At 44.4% G+C, this 21,756-nt stretch overlaps 1 protein-coding gene across 1 annotated transcript in view; it reads right to left on the bottom strand.

The window, feature by feature from the left end:
- Positions 1-21,756, bottom strand: part of LOC137645830 (dehydrogenase/reductase SDR family member 12-like) — a 73,012-nt gene that overhangs the window by 17,577 nt on the left and 33,679 nt on the right. The window contains exons 4-6 of the mRNA XM_068378807.1: positions 17,256-17,351; positions 16,635-16,759; positions 5,470-5,605 (exon numbers count right to left, since the gene is read on the bottom strand). Of these exons, the coding sequence (XP_068234908.1) occupies positions 5,470-5,605; positions 16,635-16,759; positions 17,256-17,351 (357 nt within the window). The remainder of the gene's footprint in view (positions 1-5,469; positions 5,606-16,634; positions 16,760-17,255; positions 17,352-21,756) is intronic.

Here is a 21,756-nt window from a genome sequence, read left to right as displayed (position 1 = left end):
AATACCACCTAGTCAGGGTATGGGGGACGCGACAGTATTGACTCAATACTCGAAACACAAGGAAGCATGGTTTACCTGCAGAGGTTCGAGGTCAGCTATGCAGAGACCAGGATGCTGCTTCCCCGTAGAGGGGATGATGAAGAAAGAAGTAAGGGCCAGACATACTTCTTTCGTTCATGCAGACTAAAACCTGATAACAATGCCCTCAACCTTCTGCTACCTGTCCAAAAAGGAGCCTGAGGTTAGACCAGCTGTTGTGTAGCCACCACAGAGCGATAGAAAACGTATCGAGACTCCTGTGGGTCACGTCCTGCAGGAAGCAGGCTGCGAAGGTCATTAGATGCTTCCAGACTCCAGCTTGTAGCACCTGCGTCACAGAGTAGTACAGTATTACTCGAAGGCGAGGGACGTTGCGATGTATCCAACATCGTGCTGTAGGGCGACGTGACGGGGGAGGGTCTGGAGACAGGTCGAGATGAATGTCCTTGAGTCCGAGCTGAAGAGGTATACTGGTGACTCTCCCCCCATGTCCTCCTTGTGCTCCCAAATCGGCTGCAACTGAGGACAAACTGCAGCTGTTCCCAGCGCTAACCTCTCGATTCCTTTACTGGCAAGAAAGAGAAGGTCTTGGGACATCAGATACAGAATGGAGACTCGAAATCTTGAATGAATCGGACCGAAGGGCCGGGACCCCCAGATTCTGAGTCTAGCCAACAACTCAGGAGCGAGCCTGAATGTTGCCTTCCCCTCTTCCTTAGAAAGGGGGGAGTCGTAAGAGACCAAGAAGATTGCTTACACACTGGCCGTGGCCAGAGTGAGCAGGAGACCCAAGGCGGAATACAATCCGAGGCCTGTCGTAAAGGGTCTTGAGAAGATCTCTTAAAGGACTAAAAGTCCGAGCCATGCTCCAAGTTGGAGGTCTTCCTCCGACTAGGGCAGGGACGATCGTAGCTTCGCATGAGCGAGGATAGATCCAGCAGACAGGAAAAAGTTATTCCTTTAAGCCTGAAGGTCAGGGAAAAGCTGAGCGACAGGCTTCATTGCCGAGAGCGGAAAGGAGTTTCCTCCCGCCGAAAGGCAATAAGACCGTTATTGCTGGAGAAGAGGCCTCAAGGGAAGAGGTATATCTCCCACGGCACCAACCACCTTAGACTCTTCACTTTGCCTGGGAGACCCCTGTGGAAGATTATCGCAGATGACGCGACCTCTGTACCGCGACTGTAGCGGGTTGTCTCTTCTTGAGGAGGAAGCATTGTGTCTCCAGGCATGAAGCCGAAGCGACGCCCCGGTTCGGGAGAGATGTCGCAGTGTGGTTGCTTGAGTAGTCTGCGCCGTGGGAGAAGCTCTCCCGGGAGTTCCGTCAGGGGAAGCAGAGGGTCCAGAAACCGTTCTGCGCATAGTCCCAGTGGAGCTCTCTCATTGAAAGGTTGACAGACAACCTGTTCTTGTTGAGACCCATTGTCCACAGACAAAAAGGAGGGAAGACGCAAGCGTCGAAGTTGTCCCACCATCACTGGAATGCATCTTGCCAGAGTCTCGGGGTCTGAGACTGGGGGGAAGACTAGCGGAAGCTTGAGGTTCCAAGCTGTCGCGATCAGGTCCCCTAGACCAGCACTTGCTGGTTACCCAAGGTCAAAGACCCCTAGGTACACTCTCTCTATGAAGCTCTGCTCGGATAGTCTGAGAGAAACATTCCCCTGCCTGGAATGAGAGAGCCGATGGTGGTATTGAGAGAATCTCAATCATCCCGTATTACCTTCCGCCTCTCTACTGCAAGATGTGAAGGTGTGAAAATGCGTCCCCTGCTGGTTAGAATACGCCAGAATCATGAAGTCGACGCGCACGGGGCGACTCGGCAGGAGCTGTAGGATCTGTAGAGGGGCCAGACTAAGGCCCCTAAGCCTGCCTGAATGATGGAGAGGTATCCTTCGGGTCTTGACCATAGGCCTGGACCGGAACATGCCCCCCCCCCCCCTTTCCTTTGACGAGTCCGAGAACAGCATCAAGAATGTGGGGAAAGGACGAGAATATCCACTACCATCAAGAGGCTCCATAGGTCAACACCCATTGCAGGTCTAATAGTTACGCTGGTCCCATAGGGACAGGGAGTCCGGTTAAACATTGCCTGAAGCCACCGGAACTTGGATCGCCCCACATGGAACTTATCCTGAGGCGACCGTTCGGACTATAGACGGGTCAATGAGGAAAGGAGAACTAGGAAACGTTCCTAGGTAGGGCTGAAAGCTCTGCTTGACTGAGAACAGGTACTGCGACTCTCCTCAGTCTTGCCACAGTCAACCGAAAGGAAGGCTCGGAGGATGTGGTAACAGAATCTGGCGTCCCCAGGTGGTTACCCATCCAAGTACCGACGTTGCTTAACCTCGCTGGACGGACGAGAAGCGGGGTTTCCAACGTGGTAAGGCCGTTGACTCAATATCATGGCCAGATACTCCAGATGTTGAGGCAGAGGAAGAGAAGGCTCCAAGCAAAATACCATGAGCCCACACTCATGGTAAGCATCCGGAAGCTTGTCCCGGCGCTGAAGAAGGTCGAACCCGAGCCTACCGGAGTTGACCAGCCCTCCAAACAGCACAGGAGGCGGAAGCCTGCACCTGAGCGGCCAAGAGGAAGGCAGGGAGAGTTCTCTGGGGAAAACAAACCTGCTATGCCACGGCGGGATAGCCACACTGCATCATAAGCAGGAATACTTGCAGTCTAGGCTGAATTCGACGAGCACCCTGGAAGATGGATGGAATGGAAACTGAAAGTACCCGTCCTTCCGATCCAGGGTTTAAGGAGTCCAGTCGCCTCGTTACCAGTCTGATCGATTCTGCTGGTCTACGCTGGCCGAAGTTTGTTCGACAAACTTGATCAGGGCTGAGAGGTCGACTACGGACATCCCCTCTAAGATCCTTCCTTACAAGAAAGGATCGACTGAGGGGGCCGGGGGTGAAGCCGTCGAGGTCGCGCGATGGCGATCAGCATCCGCAGTTTGAGGGTCGCGCGATGGCGATCAGCATCCGCAGTTGAGGGTCGCGCGATGGCGATCAGCATCCGCAGTCGAGGGTCGCGCGATGGCGATCAGCATCCGCAGTCGAGGGTCGCGCGATGGCGATCAGCATCCGCAGTCGAGGGTCGCGCGATGGCGATCAGCATCCGCAGTCGAGGGTACCGCGATGGCGATCAGCATCCGCAGTCGAGGGTCGCGCGATGGCGATCAGCATCCGCAGTCGAGGGTCGCGCGATGGCGATCAGCATCCGCAGTCGAGGGTCGCGCGATGGCGATCAGCATCCGCAGTCGAGGGTCGCGCGATGCAGGTGGCTAGTAGCTGGCGAACCATGTTCCTTAAGAAGTGATGGAGAACGTTGGCGTGCCGGCTGTAACATACGCGGGCGATCCGGAGATCGCCGAGAGACAGGTGATCGCTGGCCAGCTGATGATCGCTGGTGAGCTGATGATCGCTGGCGAGCTGATGATCGCTGACGAGCAGAAGGCTACGCGTGGAAGCCTGCGCATAGAAGAAGAGTCCTTGACCCCGACCTGAACTGAAGTTCTAGATCGCGAGGGCGAACGTGGGCGCACAGGGCGCGTAACAGGAACCAACAGGAACAGCAGGGATGATCATCTTGAAAGCGCTGATGAACAGGAGAGCGCTGATGAGCAGAAGAGCGCCTGTGTGCTAACACTGAGCAGGAGCAGGAGGGCGCGCAGGGAAAACCTGACACGCAAGGGAAGAACCCCCGTGGGGGCAACTCTTTGCCCCGAAGGGATCGTTGTCCGCCGGGAGACTGATGTCCGTCGGAAGACCACTGTCCGTCAGGAAGACCGTTGTCCGTCGGGAAGACCGTTGCCCGTCGGAAGACGAGATCAGACTGCTGTCCATCTGCACCAAGGCGGAAGATCGAGAAAAAGGAGTTGTAGGCTGCAAATGGAGATCCAAAAAGGCGCCTCAAGCACCCTTATAGGGAGATGAGAGGCCCTTACGACGAGGCGGACGGTGGGCCTTACGGCGAGGGAGGCCAACAGCAACAGAAGAAACCTCCGAAGAGGAGTCTCTATGAGTGTACTCTCTCGCGAACGAAAGAGAAACACTTCGTGGAAGAGACTGGTCAGCCAGTGACCTAAAAGGAGAAATCCTCCGAAGAGGAGCTCCTGCAGTTGCCCAGCCCCTTGAGCGAAACTGCAGGTGCGACCGCTCAGCACCAAGAGCATAGTCGCACGAAAAAAAGGCAAGAGAAGAACCCCCCAAAAAGGGAAAAACTTCCCTCGGAAGGAAAGTTACCCGCCCAAGGAGGCAAGCCTCCTGAGAGTTCTAAAATGAACTGGAGAGCTGTCCGTCGTCACGGGAGTACTTCCGGTAGAAGGAGACACGCCCCTGACGAAAACACAAGGGGGGAGGCAGCAACAGCCGAATCCCCAGGACTCAACCAGACAGCTCACACCGTTGCCATATTACAGAAACGAACTAGATCGGTAACTGTAAAAAAATAAAACAAATAATATTAGTACACATTCATTCCCCCGGGAAGGCTCCGAAGAGGAATCCCGAGGAAAAGGAACAAGAATTACACAACAGGCATGAGCCCTCACAACCACTTACACTCACGGAAGGAGAGCTGTAACCAAAACAGAATTATAACAATTATAATTATGTAACTATGTAATTATGTAATTTAAAAATGAATGAACACTAAAGAAAGAACGAAAACCCCGAAAGGAATCGTTCTACAAGCTGAAAAACAAAAAAAAACAACTACAATTAGATTCATAACTAATTGAGACAAACATACGCCGTAGCAACCCCCCCACACGGAAAGGAAGCTACAAGGGCGTAGTAACACGTAGTAAAAGGGTGAACGACCTCAAGAGAGAGAGAGAGAGAAAGACATAAGTCAAACTCGATCGCCACCCATAAAATTACGCCGTGGTGGCCTAACTGCCGAGGACTCCACGTAGATATTGTACACTACACACACAAATCTGAAAAGGAAACTTACTTATTTCTATTCTCAAATATATATACAAACATGAAAACATGTTTACATATATATTGAGTAAATGAAAAGTAAGCGATTAAGTAAAGACAAAACAAACAATGGCTGCCAAGAGAGGACCAAGACAGAGACGTCTGTCACAGTCCGAGCCAAAAGTGAAAAGTGAGTATTCACCTGTGTATGAGGGGGAGGAGGGGTAGCTAGCTACCACTCCCCTACCCCCCCGCTAACTAGCGCGGGGGTAATACACCCTCGTTAAATTCTAATGGCTCACCATTTCAGCTACGCTAAAAGGTAACCCCTTTGTAAATAGCGTGGTTTGTATTTCGGTTACGGAACAAAGAGCAATAATTTAAAAAAATGGTAAAATATGAAGCCATATTTTACCAAACTTTTTATCACATTATTATTTCTATCTGGCTAATATTCTGAACATTTATAATCTATTTAACAAAACATCTCATTTTGTCTCACCTGTTGCCTCTTATTTTGAGCATATGCCATGGTGCCATCAAATGGATTCATTTTCTCAAACTGTAAATCATCCGTATTGAGTTTCTGGACAAGCATTCCTCCAGATGTAACTATCACTACACGTGCTTTTTCACTCCTATTTGGGGAAAAATCAAATTTTAATAAAATTAGTTATTTATATACTCACCTGGCATTCATACTGTTTCTCCCTGGAAGATGGTCAAATGTCAACGTCTACCCTAAACTAGAAATTTCCTGTTTCCTTTTCTTGTAGTAGCCCTGTCCCTCTGCTCTAGTGTAGTATTGGGATTATATGACATTGTATGATAATACTACCACATGACTAAGTAATATCTCTTTGTCTTTCAGTCTCAAGGTCAAAACTAGTTCAAAAGCCTCTTGTCATTACTGGGGATGTATGTATATGAATCCCAGGTAAGTATAGAAATAACTATGAACCTTCCCTGGCGTTCATATTGATGACTTCCACATTGAGATGTGGTAAGATAGTAAAGGAAATATTTAGGAAATTAAACCCTCTCAACCAATTACATTTCCAGACTCACTTTTACTTAAAACTAGTTTAACAGTACTTCCCAGTAAACAATGAAAGAGTAACGACTTCTGCGTCCAGATCGAAAATTAGATAACTAAACACTTCCAAGTTTTAAACGCTTAACAATGACATCAAGGAGTCCAAAACCCAAAAATTCCTCTCTGATTTATCTTCAACATTTTGACATTTGAAACTAAATTTTAACCAAATTAGGCTGATCATCACCATAAAATTTCCAATAAAGAAATTAATGTTATAACATGAATAAAAATTCTAGAAAATGTTAAATAAGAGAAAAATTTATTATTTAACTGCATCACCTGCTGCTATGACAACACCCAATGACAAGCAATTCTCATATGCACACAAAGGTTCTTTTAAATAATATTCAGAAACTAACTTGGTATGCCACTCAGCTGATGTCAAAACTCGTTCCATAGAAAGATTTTTAGAGAAATTAAGAGAAATAGTTTTACTTCTAATATCATGAACTTAAATGTCAGGTCCTTCATTTGATTTAGATCCACTTCTCTATGAATACCTATCATTAAACTTTTAATAAGAAAGAACATAACATTTTTGGTGAGAAGACAGTTGGAAATTCATACTCAACAAAACTAATTACTGTAGGGATCTTTTCCCTAATGCTTTTATTTTGTCTAAACAGACATAGTGGTCCAAATGAGGCATAAGAATCTATTTTTAAATCAATTACAGACCACCTTCTCCAAAAAAGAATGTGTACAATTAGAGTTAAAAAAAATTTGTCTTGAAATCTTTATCAACCATGAAAGTAGGTAAAAGAGACAAAATCTTTTTCTCCACAGCAACCCACCTTGTATGACAGCTCTAGTGGTTCACCAATATTTCTAGCTGATGATAAGACTAAAAGAAAATGTTTTAACTGAAAGACCTTTAAAAGAAAGGTCCTCCAAACGTTCAATATGAGAGTTGTTCAAATATTATAAGACTACAGTTTATCTTAATTCCAATAAGCTGTTCTGATAACCAGAGGTTTTTCAGTTACAAACTACCCGAAAACATCTGCAATAATATGACACAGCCATACTAAAATCCTAGTTGTTTGAGAAGAGTATTAACCATGGACCTATCATCCCTAATAGCTGCAGTAGACAATTTCTTGTTATCAAATAAAAACGTAAAAGCTTAACCCTTACTTGACAGTTTCACGTCAGGTCACAGCTGACGTCGATTGATGTATGTACAGTTCCTATCAACTATGAAGCTGAAAATTTTGTTTTTCTTGGTGTATATGGCAATAACACAAATCAATATACTAATTGGCAACCCAATAGTAGAATAAGTAGGCTTATTTTCCAAACAGGACAACAATTTATTCCCCCTTTGAAAATATTAGGAAATGGAGTATAGGTCATCTTAGAAACAGCAACATTCAACAACATAAAATAATAATTACCAGGACTTACCTTTGCCAATATATTTTTAAATAATTCTGCAATAAGTTGTCTCAAAGATTGAAATAGAGATACATCACTCAAGTCAGTCTTCTGTTTCCTCATCTTCATGATCATGTTACATAGCATCTTCTAAAGTATAATATCAAGCCTTCCTGTTTGTTTATGACCTTTTTTGTCCTTTTTTTCAGCAACGGAGGTACTAGCTCCTGTATTAACAATGCTAATTAAAATTCAAGATGAACTAGTAGCTAAGCCTACATGAGGCTGATGCCCACTTCCATTCAAAACAATGCAACCGTTTCTGAGCTCCAACAGAAGCTTTTCAAGTTCAACAGGAACAGAAGCCATCTGATATGTCACATTATCAATAAATGTATATAAACTGCTCATGTGTGATTTTTCAGTGGGCAGAGGGATACTAGTATCAGACTGCAAGCTTGGTCTTATACCTAAGAATTTGACCAGCTCACAGAAATGCAAGGGTTTCAAACTAGAAGGGTTTGAAGTAATATGAGTGCGAGGATCAAGGAGAGGCTATCAACTCTATAATGCGCTGTATATCAACAAAACCCTTACTGACTACTACAGTATAACCACTAGGCACTATTTTAGGATTTAGCTTATGATTTGAAACAGGGCAGGTTAGGCTAGGATTGCAGCCTTGATCAATAGTTCACTGGCCTTATGAAACAGCATAATTGGTAAAAGTTTATGAATCTCACTATCAATGCAAACATGTCTGGAAAAAGCCAACATGGCATCAACAACTTTATTTTAACCATAAAAAACTAACCTAGTTTTCTCTAGCTTCTACCCTGAATTAAAAGACAATTTCAATTACAACTTAAATCCTTTACTCGAACAGCTACTAACTGACGATAATCATTCATAAGAAGAACTGTGAGGGAACTAAATTCTTGACAACGGTTATTCAAATCACACTTTTTCTCCTAGGACAACATAAAAAAATTAATTAGGATCATAATTGCCCATCCACAAATCCCTTGAACAACCCTCAAAAGAAGACAAAGAAAAGCCACAAGAAGGCATCCACTATTATTCTAAAGTATGACTGTAAGTAAGTCAAGGACAGTGGCTCAACATACAGATTTCTGCATTAATAATGTTTCTTTAACTATATAAAACTCATTTAAGATTTTAGGTGGGATTATCGATTGAAAATTTAGAAAAACACATTCGGTATGTTTTTTTCTTCAATTGTACAAAAAATTGGCTTATTGAGAAAGTCTTTTGAGATTTTCTGTGACCAATCTATCCTGAATTTTTTTTTTTTTTTTTCTATTATTATTCCATTCTACCTTGTTTTGAGTACTGCTCTCCTATCTGGTCTTCAGCTGCTGAATCTCATCTTAATTTGTTGGACAAAAACTTGCTGTATAATTTCTTATTCCTGATCTTGATATTAATCTCTGGCAATGTCATTTAGTTAGTTCTTTATGCTTGTTCCACAATATTCTTATTAATTCTGACCCTACTTTGCATTCAGATCTTCCCAGACTTTCCATTCTGTACATAGTGATAAGTATGCAGTTAGTTCTAACAGTGTTGCCTTTTCCTTCATAAGGCTCAACAATACACAATATTCAAAAAATTTTATTCCAGCTGTGACCAGATTGTGGAAGGATAATCCTAATCTGGCAGTTAAATCGACAGAACTTCAGAAGTTCAATCTTGCAGTGACCATTTTTGTTGCAGCAATTGACATAAGTCTCTCTTTATAGTTTATATATGGATTTTAGCATATACTAGTAGTTTACCAATTTCCTTATATCCTTTCCTCACTTGGCTATTTTTCCTGTTGAAGCCCCTGGGCTTGTAGCATCCTGCTTTTCCATTTAGGGCTGGTAGCTTAGCTATTAATAATAATAATAATAATAATAATAATAATAATAATAATAATAATAATAATAATAATAATAATGAGACTTTCAAAAAATGTTATTTTCATTAGTAAAATAAATTTTTGAATATACTTACCCGATAATCATGTAGCTGTCAACTCCGTTGCCCGACAGAATTCCACGGAAGGGATACGCCAGCGATCGCTATACAAGAGGGGGGTGCACTCACAAGCGCCACCTGTGGCCAGGTACTGCAGTACTTCTTGTTGACACCACCTCAATTTTTCCTCGGTCCACTGATTCTATGGGGAGGAAGGGTGGGTCAATTAAATCATGATCATCGGGTAAGTATATTCAAAAATTTATTTTACTAATGAAAATAACATTTTTCAATATTAATCTTACCCGATAATCATGTAGCTGATTCACACCCAGGGAGGTGGGTGAAAACCAGTGTACATGTATATCAAGAAGCTAAGTATCCCGTATTTCATATTATCAGTTATTCAAAATAACAATGAAATTATAAGTACCTGGTAAGGAAGTCGACTTGAGCCATTACTCTGCCTTAAATAAGTTCGTCTTCCTTACTGAGCGCAGCGTTCCTCTTAGGAGGCTGAACAACTCTAAGGTGCTGAAGTATCAAGGGCTGCAACCCATACTAAAGGACCTCATCACAACCTTTAACCTCGGCGCTTCTCAAGAAAGAATTGACCACCCGCCAAATCAACAAGGATGTGGAAGGCTTCTTAGCCGACCGTACAACCCATAAAAAGTATTCAAGAGAAAGGTTAAAAGGTTATGGGATTATGGGAATGTAGTGGCTGAGCCCCCGCCTACTACTGCATTCGCTGCTACGAATGGTCCCAGGGTGTAGCAGTACTCGTAAAGAGACTGGACATCTTTGAGATAGAATGATGCGAACACTGACTTGCTTCTCCAATAGGTTGCATCCATAACACTCTGCAGAGAACGGTTCTGTTTGAAGGCCACTGAAGTAGCCACAGCTCTCACTTCATGTGTCCTTACCTTCAGCAAAGCAAGGTCTTCTTCCTTCAGATGAGAATGTGCTTCCCTAATCAGAAGCCTGAATAGTAAGAAACTGAGTTCTTAGACCTTGGAAAAGAAGGCTTCTTGATAGCACACCATAAGGCTTCTGATTGTCCTCGTAAAGGTTAAGACCTTTTTAGATAGTACCTAAGAGCTCTAACTGGGCAAAGTACTCTCTCCAGTTCATTCCCCACCAAGTTGGACAGGCTTGGGATCTCGAACGACTTAGGCCAAGGACGTGAAGGAAGCTCGTTTAGCAAAAACCGAGCTGCAAGGAACATGTAGCCGTTTCAGATGTGAAAACTATGATCCTGCTGAAGGCGTGGATCTCACTTACTCTTTTAGCTGTTGTCAAGCACACGAGGGAAAGAGTTTTTAATGTGAGGTCCTAAAAAGAGGCTGATTGGAGAGGTTCAAATCTTGATGACATAAGGAACCTTAGGACCACGTCTAGATTCCAGCCTGGAGTGGACAACCGACGTTCCTTTGAGGTCTCACAAAGACCTAGGGAGGTCCTGTAGATCTTTGTTGGTGGAAAGATCCAAGCCTCTGTGGTGGAAAACCGCTGCCAACATACTTCTGTAACCCTTGATCGTAGGAGCTGAAAGGGATCTTACTTTCCTTAGATGTAACAGGAAGTCAGCAATCTGGGTTACAGTGGTACTGGTTAAGGAAACTGCATCGGTCTTGTACCAGCTTCGGAAGACTTCCCCTTGAGACTGATAGACTCTGAGAGTGGATGTTCTCCTTGCTCTGGCAATCGCTCTGGCTGCCTCCTTCGAAAAGCCCCTAGCTCTTGAGAGTCTTTCGAAAGTCTGAAGGCAGTCAGACGAAGAGCGTGGAGGTTTGGGTGTACCTTCTTTACGTGAGGTTGACGTAGAAGGTTCACTCCTAGAGGAAGAGTCCTGGGAATGTCGACCAGCCATTGCAGTACCTCTATGAACCATTCTCTCGCGGGCCAGAGCGGAGCCAACCAACGTCAGCCGTGTCCCTTTGCGAGAGGAGAACTTCTGAAGTACCCTGTTGACAATCTTGAACGGCGGGAATGCATACAGGTCGAGATGGGACCAGTCCAGCAGAAAAGCATCCACGTGAACTGCTGCTGGGTCTGGAATCGGAGAACAATACAACAGGAGTCTCTAGGTTATCGAGGTAGCGAACAGATCTATGGTTGGCTGACCCCACAGGGCCCAAAGTCTGCTGCAAACATTCTTGTGAAGGGTCCACTCTGTGGGGATGACCTGACCCTACGGCTGAGGCGATCTGCCATGACATTCATACCGCCCTGAATGAACCTCGTTACCAGCGTGAGCTTTCGATCTTTTGACCAGATGAGGAGGTCCCTTGCGATCTAGAACAACTTCCACGAAAGAGTCCCTCCCTGCTTGGAGATGTAAGCCAGGGCTGTGGTGTTGTCAGAGTCCACCTCCACCACCTTGTTAAGCTGGAGGGACTTGAAGTTTATCAAGGCCAGAAGAACCGCCAACAACTCCTTGCAATTGATGTGAAGTGTCCTTTGCTCCTGATTCCATGTTCCCGAGCATTCCTGTCCGTCCAAAGTCGCACCCCAGCCATTGTCTGATGCGTCCGAGAGGAGACGGCGGTCGGGTTTCTGAACAGCCAAAGGTAGACTTCCTTGAGAAGAAAGCTGTTCTTACACCACGCGAGAGTAGACCTCCTCTCTTCGGAAACAGGAACTGAGACCGTCTCTAGCGTCATGTCCTTTATCCAGTGAGCAGCTAGATGATACTGAAGGGGGCGGAGGTGGAGTCTCCCTAACACGATGAACAGGGCCAGCGATGAAAGTGTCCCTGTTAGACTCATCCACTACCTGACTGAGCATCGGTTCCTTCTCAGCATGCTCTGGATGCATTCTAGGGCTTGGAAGATCCTTGGGGCCGACGGAAAAGCCCGAAAAGCTCGACTCTGAAGATCCATACCCAGGTAGACAATGGTCTGGGATGGGACGAGCTGGGACTCCTCAAAATTGACCAGGAGGCCCAGTTCCTTGGTCAGATCCATAGTCCATCTGAGAATCTCCAGACAGCGACGACTTGTGGGAGCTCTTAAAAGCCAGTCGTCTGACGGAGCCGGACACAAGATCATGGTACTGCTGCACAGTCTGTGAACTGTCAACCATGGGGAAGCGAGGAAGTACAGTGACAACCCGAAGCTGTCTAGACTGTCTGGGTCGTACAGACAACTCCTTATCGGGTTGCTGAGGTTGCCGCACTGCGTCACAACAAGTCACTTCTGCTGGTTGTTGAACGTCTTCCCAGTGACACACTGACTCCGTAAACAAAAAATCCTCTAACAAGGACTAAGCTTGGACTGCATGTCTTGCAACACAGCTCAAGGTCTATGGAAGCAGGTGTGGTAACAGACGGGGTTAGCGACTGAAGTGGAACCATTACCTTCCCTGGAAGCATGTTATGCTTAAATAAAAGTCCATAGGAGGCTACGCAGCTAAAGGCTCCTCTCCAAATGACAGAGTCCTCAAGGGAATATCAGAAGGAGGGAGAAAAGCACTTTCTCATCAACAGGGACCATATCCGAGAAAAGCTAAGTTCTCTCAGTGAGGGTTTCACTGGTGCAAAAGCAGCAGACTAGAAGGCAACGTTATGAAACTGCTTGACAGTCTAGTGAGTTGGCAACAACCAAAGATGTGTGACTGAGAAGCATGCGGTAAGGTATGCAGAGCATGCTGTATGCAGAGCATGCTGTATGTAGAGCATGCTGTAAGGTAAGCAGAGCATGTTGCATGGCGGGTAACATTTCTCAGAAATTCCATGACCAGTGGTAGATTGAGTAATATCGCATTACTGTCCATTGAAAGTGCACGTGCCGAGGGAATTGATTTAGACTGTTTTGTTGATGAATTTGATAGCCGGCATGATAATCGTAGAATTAAGCTGCACTAAATATACGTACTATAATCTACTTCACCTCAGGAAAGGGAAACTCGCCCTGTTGGCAACACTGCATTACTTCATGCATGCTTGCATGGGGTTTTAATATCAACATAATATTTACATTATATTCATAACTCATGATTCATTTTTGTTTTGAAGATATTTTTGCCATATTTTTGCGATTTTGTTAAAAATATATTGCAAGGAATACATATATATTTTTTTTTTTTTTTTAAGTAATACGAATAACCTCCATTATCATAATGTTTATGTAGGCATACATGTATATGTTTTACAAATGCAAGTTATGAAAGTAATGAGGTGTTATTATTGTCATTTGTTATTTCAAAGTTGAATGGGAAGAGGCTCAAGCTGAGGAGAAAGTGGCAGATGCATGCGTTGAGGTGGCTGACTCATAGCATGAGGTTCCTGCCTCAAGAGTTGCGCTTGCCTCAAGGGTTGAGGTGGATGCGCAGTAGCAGGTTCCTGTCTCACGAGTTGAGGTTCTTGAGGTGTGAGCTGCGAGAGTTGAGGTAGCGGCTGCGCAGAACGCAGTTCCTGTCTCACGAGTTGAGGTTCTTGAGGTGCTAGCCTCAAGAGTTGAGGCTCTCGCCTTGAGGAAAGTTGAGGTAGCAGCTGCGAGAGCTGAGGTGGCTGCCTCAAGGATGGTAGAGGTTGTCGTACCTCAAGAGGTTGTTGCCTCGAAGAAGGTCTAACTGCAAGAAACTCTTGCCTCAAAGGAAGAGGAGGATGTAAGGCATAAGACTCCTGTTCCCATTGTTGAGGTTGCCTTAAGGAAGGTGGAGGTTGCTGCACAACGCTGGTAACTGGCAACTCCCAACACGGCAGCTCACGCATGGAGGTAGCCTGAGGAACCTCAACCTCATACGTCTGGCAGATTGTACTGCGCAGAGGAGGAGGAGCGTTCGCAGGAGGAGGTGTATTAACCACCTCTGCCTGAAACTCCTGCATCAACACCGCAAGCTGAGACTGCATTGACTGCAGCAAAGACCACTAGAGTTTAAGAAAGACAACAACAAACGGAGCTACTGTCCGTTGAGACTGAGGGTCTAAAACAGCTGGTGCGGCAACAGACAGAGTTACTGCCTGTTGCGATACCACCTTGCCTCTCTGGGAGGTGTGCAGTTGTCGTACTGCAGCAAGTCCGAACTGACCCAGTGCTAATGGCTACACCTAGGAGTTGGACTTGTGCGGAAGGGACCGACTTGCACTTAAAAGCTGCAAGATTGGTCCATGGTTTCTGCGAGAAACCTCTACCGCAGACGAGGAAAGAAAGGGCTCTCTCGTCTTTGTGTGGGTGGGGTGATCACGTCGGCAACGTGTGTAGATACACCCGAAACCACGGAGGGAAAAACGTCTGTTCGTCGATCAAGGCCTGCTGAACCCATAAGTCCTTCGACATTACTTCTCCCCTGGGCTTGGGAGCTTGTAAGAGGTCCCAGACTAGGCGAACAACTGGCACGAACAGACGAACCCTCGAACGCAACACTGTAACACTTTGCGCTTATCACTTATCACTTTTGATTTTCTGTTAGCACTTATTTCACTGAACTCGAAACTTTAAGTGGTTTGTACCTGAAACACGCAATTCTATCCTTCCTTAAAAGTTAAAAATTGCGAAAACAGAATTACAATGTAACAGAAAAATCTAATGAAAGATAAATAATTCAGTGGCTGGAAAGAGACTAAACACTAGATCAAATAAACTACGTTTAAAATCTCTCACCGCATAAAGCTTGAGAACAAGAATAAAACTCTAGAAACGTTTACCTTCTTCCCCTAAAGAGACTAGGGAGAAGAGCAAAAACGATAACAACGTTACTCGCTTGAACGAAACGTTTATCCTCCTCTCTCTCCCTCCGTCTCTATCTCTCTCTCTCTCTCTCTCTTGACTTAGAACCTGAGAGAAGAGCCCAATCATATATATCGTTAAAACATATTATTGTTAAAGGAAAAAAACTGAAAGATTTCCCAAATAAAAAGTTCCTTTATTAGAATTAAAACCATTAAGCTAAGAAAGAATGAACAAAACGCTAGAAACGGTTTACTCTTACTGCAACGTGACACCGTGAAAATTCTCTCTCTATCGTAACGATAGAGTGCAAGTTGAACGTTCTGAACGTCAACAACTGCAGAGACAAAACAAATCGTTAGTTCCACTTTGAAACAGTACGAGACTATCAAAGAAATTCTTTCAAAAACATTAAAATAGCATAATATGTTAACAGGTAAAACCGAAATGACGGGCTCAATGTTAAGAAACTTCGGTACAAGAAAAGACCGCCTACTATTAGGAAAGGTCGAATATAAACAAATATAAAAATTAATTTTAATAAGTTTATAAAAAAGGAAGTTAATCGAAGAGGCCTATAAAAGGCGGAGAGATATAAAATAAATCTATAACTTTTGTTAAGCAAAATTAAGAAAGAGAGTCTATACTCTCTTAGACACCAACACTTCCGTCTAAGGGAAGGGTCGGCCATTTAAAGGTGAAAGAGAGTTCATACTCTCTTAGTCACCATAATTAATCAAATTAATTCCAAAAGCTAGCTAAGCTAATAATAAAACTTCCTGAATAGCGAAAGCTGAAATCTTAGAGCAATACTTCACCAAAAACCGTGAACAAGACTCCAAAATTATAAGCGTATCCATGAACGTCTTGCCGGAAGCACGACAGAGGAAAAATTGAGGTGGTGTCAACAAGAAGTACTGCAGTACCTGGCCACAGGTGGCACTTGTGAGTGCACCCCCCTCTTGTATAGCGATCGCTGGCGTATCCCTTCCGTGGAATTCTGTCGGGCAACGGAGTTGACAGCTACATGATTATCGGGTAAGATTAATATTGAAAAACCAATATTACAGTCTGGAGCAAGGGTAAAACTTCACATGAACCTGTCGACAAATGAAATGAAAGAAAAACTGCACTAGATGGGCAGGAACACTATCAAGGAAAGGAAAGAGATAATTTCTAGTTTTAGGGTAGACACTGACATTTAATCCACTTTGAGAGAAAAGCAACATCTCAAGGGAGGTTCATAGAAAATAAATAAACTGTGTACTTATGTCTAAATACTCTAAAGGCTATTCACAGGTGTAATACCTCCTATCAAAATAAATCAAACACTTTTTAAATAAACAAAAGGAAAGAATTCTAAAAACAATTCTACCATATTAAGGAAAGGTGTCAAATACTGTAACTTCAACCCATTGTAAGCACTCACAGCTACTGGAAATATTATATTTATTGTGCTATAAAGCTTGACAAAATAGTAAATACCTTACTATATTCATTACTTAATATTTAAGGAAGACTTTAATTTCATACTTTTTCAAAAGAGGTAACAAGCTCCTTGTGAGAATGTAAGTACCAAGAGTATTGGTGGCAAAATTCTTCTCCAAGTTATCTTCAGTAAGTTCCCGCTGATTTACCATACACCCAGCATTGTTTATCTGTGGAGAAACAATTAATGAAAGGATAATTATAAAAGAAAAAAAACTTCACTATTTGGACAGTATCCAATTTATTCTTGTTAAAAAAATTATTATGTTATGCTCTATTAAACAGAAAGTTAAATATAATTCTAATTCTTAGTTTGAAAAATTCCTATGATACCATTCCTTGTTGAATTATTTTGGGTCAGGATGCTTTGTGGTACCAAAGGCACTTTCCTGTTAGGAGCTAGAATAAATAATCCAATACCGCATAAAATAACAAAGAAACTTTGTCTTTCTTGTACCCGGCCCAATGTATCAACATGCAAAGCACAGGCACAGTGCATATAAGGAAGAGCCACAGGTGGAACAAACAGTAATGCAAATACTGTCACTTATTTTCACAGAGAAAGTATCATACACCTTACAAATTGGAAAAGTATAATTCAACTCAAAATTCAAGTTTTGCAAACGAAATAAAAAAAAATAGTAACTACATGAATACTGCACTTACTAAAGCATGAAGGCTTTCGTTGCTGTTTTCGAAGTCGTTAGCAAACTGATGCACACTTTTTGGCTGGGACATATCCAATATATGCACAAAAACATTCTGTAATAATCAATCATTATCAAACAACATTCAAGATGAAAGAAAATAATTTGAAAAGTAATGAATTTTATTAATACAGTAAAGGTATTCAATACTTACAAAGTAATTATAAATAAAATCTTTCAAATAAACCTATCAAGAAGATTGATCCACCGATTGTAGTCCAAGATGTTTCCCTAACCCAGCCTTTAGTCTATAACAGAGAAATGAGATGAAGCAATTCTCTCCAGCAACACTATAGCCACCTCACCTCTTAGCTATTCTTCCAACAACCCCATAAAGTGTTATGTAAAATGAGGTTACAATTACAAGATGATTATGGATGGGAAGCAGACTCTACAAAATATGATTGATGGGTCTGTACAAAAAAAATTGTTTTATTATATAAAAAACTATGTTCATTATTCACAAAAAATCAATCTTATTGAGACTGAATTATAATTCAGTGTAGAAAGCTAAGTCGTTGAATATCCCAAACTGTTTGTGAGGAGATGATGGAATTACATTATAAATGTTTTTGAAGACTGTACTACAGTATGTTTGAAACAAAGATTTCCTTATTTGCAGATGTTCAAAAAGGCAGAGCACAGAGACAACCTGCCTTAAAACTGTGATGTAAGGGCAAAGAAGTCTGAATGGCTATGGCACTAAAAGTATTACTGGGATCAGAGCCTGTAATTTAGTTACAAAGTGGGCCTTTCTTCTACCAGGAAAAAAATGTGGAGACACTACTAGTAATAAAAAGTACTCCTATCCTCGGTTGGTTCACACATCACTGACCCAGATAAAATGCAGATGTGAAAGGCCTTAATTCACACAAGAATGTCATAGGTTAACAACCCAGAATTCTACAGAGTAGCTATGCACATGACCCATCATAGGTAGGGTAAGCATATGAAATTATGTAATCATCAGGCAGCTACAGTGTTAGAAATACCGCATGCTATATACTATGTCTTTCAAAGAACATCATAGGGTATCATCTTTTATGGGAAAGATAGGTATGTAGAATTACATTATAAACAGCCAGACCAGTAGTTGAGGCACTGCATGCTATTGATCACATGAGAGACAGGTGGGAGAGAGGGTTTTATCAGACAACAGCATGCCATGGTGGCTGGATGAAAGACCACATAACATTAATCAACAGCAAACTTCTAAGTTGGCATACTGCACCAACTATCAAGTAATCAAGAGTGAGCTTTGGTGCTAAATAAGCTGCTCATCCTCTATTACAGGCGAGTTAAAAAAATAATGTTGAATAATGTAATGACATGTATATGTTGTTATGCTACACACTGCTTATTACAGGAGAGACTAATGAAGAATGTGCTGCATGTAACTTAAGTAATTCAATAAGAGGTATCTATCAGTAAACATTACATATCACCTATAACCAGTGAAACAGGTAGGCATGGGAAACATGACAAATTCGAAGATAATTTGTATTTTTCCTAACCATACAAACCTTAGCTATTTACAAAGGGTATTACTTTTAGCGTAGCTGAAATGGCGAGCCATTAGAATTTTAACGAGGGTGTATTACCCCCGCGCTAGTTAGCGGGGGGGTAGGGGAGTGGTAGCTAGCTACCCCTCCTCCCCCTCACACACAGGTGAATACTCACTTTCACTTAGAGGTAGGACTTGTCTTGGGGGACAGGGCTGGCGGGCAAATATGTGTAAATAGCTAACGTTTGTATGGTTAGGAAAAATACAAATTATCTTCAAATTTGTCATTTGTTCCGTAACCGAAATACAAACCACGCTATTTACAAAGGGTGACTTATCCCTTAGGAAGGGTGGAAAGTCCCCAGCCATACTGGCTTTGGCTTTACCCGGGGACTCAGAATCCGAGTGAGTCGCACTCGAGAAAAGGAGTCCCTGCACCTCACAAGTTCTTTGCTCCGCAAGGAACCATGTGGCCTACGTAAGCTTGTGTGTGAAGGAAGAAGTGTGACCCGTCCTAGGCAGTTGACCTGGAGTTCCAGAAGGAACTCTGGGTTAGGACGTTCCCAATACCACCTCGTCAGGGTATGGGGGACGCAACAGTATTGACTCAATACTCGGAACACAAGGAAGCATGGTTTACCTGCAGAGGTTCGAGGTCAGCTATGCAGAGACCAGGATGCTGCTTCCCCGTAGAGGGGATGATGAAGAAAGAAGTAAGGGCCAGACATACTTCTTTCGTTCATGCAGACTAAAACCTGATAACAATGCCCTCAACCTTCTGCTACCTGTCCAAAAAGGAGCCTGAGGTTAGACCAGCTGTTGTGTAGCCACCACAGAGCGATAGAAAACGTATTGAGACTCCTGTGGGTCACGCCCTGCAGGAAGCGGGCTGCGAAGGTCATCAGACGCTTCCAGACTCCAGCTTGTAGCACCTGCGTCACAGAGTAGTATTACTCGAAGGCGAGGGACGTTGCGATGTATCCAACATCGTGCTGTAGGGCGACGTGACGGGGGGAGGGTCTGAAGACAGGTCGAGATGAATGTCCTTGAGTCCGGGCTGAAGAGGTATACTGGTGATTCTCCCCCCTTGTCCTCCTTGTGTTCCCAAATCGGCTGCAACTGAGGACAAACTGCAGCTGTTCCCAGCGCTAACCTCTCGATTCCTTACTGGCAAGAAAGAGAAGGTCTTGGGACATCAGACACAGAATGGAGACTCGAAATCTTGAATGAATCGGACCGAAGGGCCGGAACCCTCAGATTCTGAGTCTAGCCAACAACTCAGGAGCGAGCCTGAATGTTGCCTTCCTCTCTTCCTTAGAAAGGGGGGAGTAGTAAGAGACCAAGAAGATTGCTTACACACTGGCCGTGGCCAGAGTGAGCAGAAGACCCAAGGCGGAATACAATCCGAGGCCTGTCGTAAAAGGGTCTTGAGAAGATCTCTTAAAGGACTAAAAGTCCGAGCCATGCTCCAAGTTGGAGGTCTTCCTCCGACTAGGGCAGGGATGATCGTAGCTTCGCATGAGCGAGGATAGATCCAGTGGGCAGGAAAAAGTTATTCCTTTAAGCCTGAAGGTCAGGGAAAGGCTGAGCGACAGGTTTCATTGCCGAGAGCGGAAAGGAGTTTCCTCCCTACGAAAGGCAATAAGACCGTTATTGCTGGAGAAGAGGCCTCAAGGGAAGAGGTATATCTCCCACGGCACCAACCACCTTAGACTCTTCACTTTGCCTGGGAGACCCCTGTGGATGACTATCGCAGATGACGCGACCTCCGTACCGCGACTGTAGCGGGTTGTCTCTTCTAGAGGAGGAAGCGTAGTGTCTCCAGGCATGAAGCCGAAGCGACGCCCCGGTTCAGGAGAGATGTCGCAGTGTGGTTGCTTGAGTAGTCTGCGCTGTGGGAGAAACTCTCCCGGGAGTTCCGTCAGGGGAAGCAGAGGGTCCAGAAACCGTTCTGCGCATAGTCCCAGTGGAGCTCTCCCATTGAAAGGTTGACAGACAATCTGGTCTTGTTGAGACCCATTGTCCGCAGACAAAAAGGAGGGAAGACGCAGGCGTCGAAGTTGTCCCACCATCACCGGAATGCATCTTGCCAGAGTCTCGGGGTCTGAGACTGGGGGGAAGACTAGCGGAAGCTTGAGGTTCCAAGCTGTCGCGATCAGGTCCCCTAGACCAGCACTTGCTGGTTACCCAAGGTCAAAGACCCCTAGGTACACTCTCTCTATGAAGCTCTGCTCGGATAGTCTGAGAGAAACATTCCCCTGCCTGGAATGAGAGAGCCGATGGTGGTATTGAGAGAATCTCCATCATCCCGTATTACCTTCCGCCTCTCTACTGCAAGATGTGAAGGTGTGAAAATGCGTCCCCTGCTGGTTAGAATGAAGTCGACGTGCAACGGAGCGACTCGGCAGGAGCTGTAGGATCTGAAGAGGGGCCAGACTAAGGCCCCTAAGCCTGCCTGAATGATGGAGAGGTATCCTTCAGGTCTTGACCATAGGCCTGGACCGGAACATGCCCCCCCCCCCCCCTTTCCTTTGACGAGTCCGAGAACCGCATCAAGAATGTGGGGAAAGGACGAGAATATCCACTACCATCAAGAGGCTCCATAGGTCAACACCCATTGCAGGTCTAATAGTTACGCTGGTCCCATAGGGACAGGGAGTCCGGTTAAACATTGCCTGAAGCCACCGGAACTTGGATCGCCCCACATGGAACTTATCCTGAGGCGACCGTTCGGACTATAGATGGGTCAATGAGGAAAGAAGAACTAGGAAACGTTCCTAGGTAGGGCTGAAAGCTCTGCTTGACTGAGAACAGGTACTGCGACTCTCCTCAGTCTTGCCACAGTCAACCGAAAGGAAGGCTCGGAGGATGTGGTAACAGAATCTGGCGTCCCCAGGTGGTTACCCATCCAAGTACCGACGTTGCTTAACCTCGCTGGACGGACGAGAAGCGGGGT

The sequence above is a fragment of the Palaemon carinicauda genome, chromosome 8, assembly GCF_036898095.1.
Source record: "Palaemon carinicauda isolate YSFRI2023 chromosome 8, ASM3689809v2, whole genome shotgun sequence".
Classification (NCBI taxonomy): domain Eukaryota; kingdom Metazoa; phylum Arthropoda; class Malacostraca; order Decapoda; family Palaemonidae; genus Palaemon; species Palaemon carinicauda.
Note: the sequence above shows the minus strand (reverse complement) of the source record. Positions and strands in the feature narration are given on the sequence as shown.